Below are 5,615 nucleotides of genomic sequence, written 5' to 3'. Positions count from 1 at the left end.
GGCAGGTATAAACTGACTGATTAAACAGCGAGAGAGAAACGCTGGGACTGAGTGAACTGTAACTGATAGAAAGATAATCCCCGATCCGCAAGGTTAACACAACATTTAATTTACACCTTAATAAACAGGATCGTAAAATAGTGAGAGCACGGACCATTCAGCCCATCGTCACCTCTGTACTGGCCCCCCCCCCCCCCCCCCCCCCCGCCACAGCAATTCACCCCGTCTCACTCCACAGCTGGGATTTTCCAGCCCCCAGACCGGAAAATCCCACCTGGGGTCAGCGGGCCTTTGCACTGGTCCGTGTCCCGCCCGTTACGATTCCCGTGGCAGGCCGGAACGGGAAAATCCCGCCCCTTTGTCATATTGCTCGTTCCCCGTACAATTCCGGATTCCCGTCCAATCCCTTCTCTGAAAACCATGGATTAAATCTGCACCCCCCCCACACGTTGCGCTCCTGATCCGAATCACTCGCTGCTTAGAAAAGCATCTCCCCTTCGCTTCTTTGTTAACCCCCGTGTACTAACCAGTGATAGGTCACATCGGCCACTCACCAAATATTACTAAACACTGGGTAGTAACCAGGTTGTAGCCCTGGATTTGTACAGAGCTGGACACTCGTGTAACGCACATCGCCAGCACCAGGGAGCAGCAGTGCTCCACAGAATACCGGGCTTTTATTTTAATTCTTGGGAATGGCGAGTGTACCCAACAAGGAGCAGATTGGGAAGCAGATCCTGGAGAGATGTGATCATAACAGAGTGGTCGTGATGGCAGATTTTAATTTCCCAAATATCGATTGGAATATCCCCAGGGTAAGGGGTTTAGATGGGGAGGAGTTTGTTAGGTGTGTTCAGGAGGGCTTCCTGACACAGTATGTGGACAAGCCTACAAGAGGGGAGGCTGTACTTGATTTGGTATTAGGGAATGAACCTGGGCAGGTGTCAGATCTCTCAGTGAGAGAGCATTTTGGGGATAGTGATCATAACTCTATCTCCTTTACATTAGCATTGGAGAGAGAAAGGATCAGTCAAGCTAGGAAAGTGTTTATTTGGAGTAAGGGCAATTATGAGGCTACTAGGCAGGAAATTAGAGGCATAAATTGGAAGGAGGTTTTCTCAGGGAAATGTACAGAAGAAATGTGGCAAATTTTCAAGGAAAATTTGTCTGGAGCTCTGCACAGCAACGTTCCAATGAGACAGGGGAGTTATGGTAGGTTACAGGAACCATGGTGCACGAAAGCTGTAACGAATTTAGTCAAGAAGAAAAGGAAAGCCTACAAAAGGTTCAGGGAGCTAGGTAATGTTAGAAATCCGGAGGAGTATACGACTAGTAGGAGGGAACTTAAGAGGGAAATTAGAAGAGCAAGAAGGGGTCATGAGAAGGCCTTGGCAGACAGGATAAAGGAAAACCCCAAGGCATTCTACAAGTATGTTAAGAGCAAGAAGATAAGATGTGAAGGAGTAGGACCTATCAAATGTGACGGTGGGAAAGTCTGTACAGAACCGGTAGAAATAGCAGAGGTACTCAATGAATACTTTACTTCAGTATTCACAGTGGAAAAGGATCTTGGTAGTTGCAGTGCAGACTTGCAGTGGACTGAGAAGATTGAGCATGTGGACATTAGGAAAGAGGGTGTGTTGGAGCTTTTGAAAAGCATCAAGTTAGATAAATCGCTGGGACCGGATGGGATGTACCCCAGGTTACTGTGGGAGGCGAGGGAAGAGATTGCTGGGCCTCTGGCGATGATCTTTGTGTCATCAATGGAGACGGGAGAGGATTGGAGGATTGCGGATGTGGTTCCGTTATTCAAGAAAGGGAGAAGAGATAGCCTGGGAAATTATAGACCAGTGAGTCTAACCTCAGTGGTTGGTAAGTTGATGGAGAAGATCCTGAGAGGCAGGATTTATGAACATCTGGAGAGGAATAGTATGATCAGAAATAGCCAGCACGGCTTTGTCCAAGGCAGATCATGCCTTACGAGCCTAATTGAATTTTTTGAAGATGTAACTAGACACATAGACGAGGGAAGAGCAGTCGATGTAGTTTATATGGATTTCAGCCCCACCTGATAAGGTGCCCCATGCAAGGCTCATTGAGAAAGTGAAAGGGCACGGGATACAAGGGGACGTTGCTTTCTGGATTCAGAACTGGCTTGCCCACAGAAGGCAAAGAGTGGTTGTAGATGGGTCTTCTTCAGCATGGAGGTCGGTCACCTGTGGAGTGCCCCAGGGATCTGTTCTGGGACCCTTGCTCTTTGTGATTTTTATAAATGACCTGGATGAGGAAGTGGAAGGATGGGTTGGCAAGTTTGCTGATGACACAAAGGTTGGAGGTGTTGTGAATAGTGTAGAGGGATGTCAGCAGTTGCAACGAGACATAGATAAGATGCAAGACTGGGCGGAGAAGTGGCAGATGGACTTCAACCCAGATAAGTGTGTGGTGGTTCATTTTGGCAGGTCGAATAGGATGAAAGAATATAATATTAAGGGTAAGACGCTTGGCAGTGTGGAAGATCAGAAGGATCTTGGGGTCCGGGTTCATAGGACGCTCAAAGCAGCGTCGCAGGTAGAGGCTGTGGTTAAGAAGGTGTATGGAATACTGGCCTTCATCAATAGAGGAATTGAGTTTAGAAATCGGGAGGTAATGCTGCAGCTGTATAGGACCCTGGTCAGACCCCACCTGGAGTACTGTGCCCAGTTCTGGTCGCCTCATTACAGAAAGGATGTGGAAGCCATAGAAAGGGTGCAGAGGAGATTTACGAGGATGTTGCCGGGATTAAGTGGTATGCCTTATGAGGATAGGCTGAGGGAGCTCGGTCTTTTCTCCTTGGAGAGGCGAAGGATGAGAGGTGACCTGATAGAGGTGTAAAAGAGGTTGAGAGGTATTGATAGAGTGGATTCTCAGAGGCTTTTACCCAGGGCTGAAATGGTTGCCACAAGAAACATAGAACCCCTACAGTACAGAAAGAGGCCATTCGGCCCATCGAGTCTGCACCGACAACAATCCCACCCAGGCCCTATCCCCATATCCCTACATATTTACCCACTAATCCCTCTAACCCTCATATTTACCCGCTAATCCCTCTATGCATCCCAGGAGACTAAGGGGCAATTTAGCTTGGCCAATCAACCTAACCCGCACATCTTTGGACTGTGGGAGGAAACTGGAGCACCCGGAGGAAACCCACGCAGACACGGGGAGAATGTGCAAACTCTGCACAGACAGTGACCCGAGCCGGGAATCGAACCCAGGTCCCTGGAGCTGTGAAGCAGCAGTGCTAACCACTGTGCTACCGTGCCGCCAAGAGGTCACAGGTTTAGGGTGCTGGGGAGTAGGTACAGAGGGGATGTTAGGGGTACGTTTTTCACTCAGAGGGTGGTGGGTGCGGGGAATCGGCTGCCGGTAGTGGTGGTGGAGGCGGATTCGATAGGGTCTTTTAAGAGACTTTTGGATAAGTTCATGGAAGTTAGTAAGATAGAGGGTTATAGGTAAGCCTAGTAGGTAGGGACATGTTCGGCACAACTTGTGGGCCGAAGGGCCTGTTTGTGCTGTAGCTTTTCTATGTTCTAAGGACAAAACCTCAGGAGCCAACATTTCAAGTCTGGACGACCTTTCACTCGCATTTGGGGAAAGATGCAGCGACATTGGAGGCAGTTCAGAGGAGGTTCACTGGATTGATTCCTGAGACGAGGGGTTTGTCGGATGAAGAGAGATTGAACATTTTGGGCCGATACTCTCTGGAATTGAGAAGAATGAGGGGAGATCAGATTGAGGTCTACAAGATGATGAAAGGTGTGGATAAAGTAGACGTGGAGCGGATGCTTCCTCTTGTGGGACATTCTGGGACGAGAGGTCACAGTCTGAGGATAAGAGGCAGCAAATTTAAAACAGAGTTGGAGGAGAAACTACTTCTCCCAAAGGGTTGTGAATCTGTGGAATTCCCTACCCGGTGGGTGCCGGGACAGGGAGTAAATTTAAGGAGGAGTGAGACAGATTTTTAACTGGGAATGGGGGTTGAAGGGTTACGGGGAGAAGGCAGGAAAATGGGGATGAGGAACATATCAGCCATGATCGAATGGCGGGGCGAACTCGATGGGCCGAATGGCGGGGCGAACCCAATGGGCTGAATGGCCTAATTCTGCTCCTATACTTACGAACTTATGAACTTTACTCAAAACGTTGCCTCTATTCTCTCTCTGCACAGACGCTGTCAGACCTGCTGAGATTTTCCAGCGTTTTCTGTTTTGGTTTCAGATTCTGGTATCCGCAGTATTTTGCTTTTAAGGATTCACTGCTGGGGGAAGGGGGGGCGTTGGTGGGGCGGGGGGGGGGGGGGGTGGATTCAGCCTCTCCTTCCTCTTCTTCACTGCCGGTGGTGGGGAGTATTCCCTCCCCCCCACCATCAGCCCCACGGGGTATACGACGCAGGAATGTGTACAGTCCCCCCTGCCCCCCTTGTTTACCTGTTCCGCCACCTCTCGCACAGACTGGACGCTGGTCCCGTACAGGTGGCTGTTGTACTGGCCCGCCTCGATAAACCGGTGGCTCTGAATGTCCATCTCCATCTGATCCCGGGAGGCCACAAAGTGATAATCTCGCCCGTCCACCTCGTAGTCCCGTTTAGGTCGTGTTGTATCTGCAGAAAGAGGGTAGAATGTTTCCCGTGTATCGATGTTGGGGGAGGGGGTGAGGGAGGGAGGGGTGGGGGGAGAGGGGGTGTGGGGAGGGGGGGAAGGGCCGATCAAATAGGTTTGGCCGCACTGTTTCACTCGTAAGCTGTACAGAGCGAGCCCACAGTCCCCAGCCCGAACAAAACATACGATCAAAGAGCAGGAGGAGGCCATTCAGCCCCTCGAGCCTGCTTCACCATTTAATAAGATCGTGGCTATTCAGAGAGTAATCTCTGATTAGATAAATAGACTCTGTCTGCTGTTTGATAGATAAATAGACTCTGTCTGCTGTTTGATAGATAAATAGACTCTGTCTGCTGTTTGATAGATAAATAGACTCTGTCTGCTGTTTGATAGATAAATAGACTCTGTCTGCTGTTTGATAAATAGACTCTGTCTGCTGTTTGATAAATAGACTCTGTCTGCTGTTTGATAAATAGACTCTGTCTGCTGTTTGATAAATAGACTCTGTCTGCTGTTTGATAAATAGACTCTGTCTGCTGTTTGATAGATAAATAGACTCTGTCTGCTGTTTGATAGATAAATAGACTCTGTCTGCTGTTTGATAGATAAATAGACTCTGCTGTTTGATAAATAGACTCTGTCTGCTGTTTGATAAATAGACTCTATCTGCTGTTTGATAAATAGACTCTGTCTGCTGTTTGATAAATAGACTCTGTCTGCTGTTTGATAAATAGACTCTGTCTGCTGTTTGATGAGTAAATAGATTCTGTTTAAAATCTTATTTGCCTCTGAACTATTGGCACTCTCAGTGATGTCAATAAACACTTTATTATTAGTAACCTGTGCTAATGCTCTCTCCACTCACATTGTCTGTACCTTTAAGACTTGATTAGCTGTAAAGACTCACATTCCAATCATTATTCTGTAAATTGAGTTTGTGTCTTTGTGCTCTGTTTGCTGTTTATGAGCAGATCTCCC

At 48.1% G+C, this 5,615-nt stretch overlaps 1 protein-coding gene across 1 annotated transcript in view; it reads right to left on the bottom strand.

The window, feature by feature from the left end:
• Positions 1 to 4,466: 4,466 nt before the first annotated feature.
• LOC144488337 (disks large homolog 4-like) overlaps positions 4,467 to 5,615 on the bottom strand; it is a gene marked incomplete at its 3' end in the record, with an annotated part of 46,787 nt that continues 45,638 nt past the window's right edge. Inside the window, exon 17 of the mRNA XM_078206388.1 lies at positions 4,467 to 4,639. Coding sequence (XP_078062514.1) covers positions 4,467 to 4,639 — 173 coding nt within the window. The remainder of the gene's footprint in view (positions 4,640 to 5,615) is intronic.

The sequence above is a fragment of the Mustelus asterias genome, unplaced genomic scaffold, assembly GCF_964213995.1.
Source record: "Mustelus asterias unplaced genomic scaffold, sMusAst1.hap1.1 HAP1_SCAFFOLD_1475, whole genome shotgun sequence".
Taxonomy (NCBI): domain Eukaryota; kingdom Metazoa; phylum Chordata; class Chondrichthyes; order Carcharhiniformes; family Triakidae; genus Mustelus; species Mustelus asterias.
This window is presented reverse-complemented; position numbering and strand designations above follow the sequence as displayed.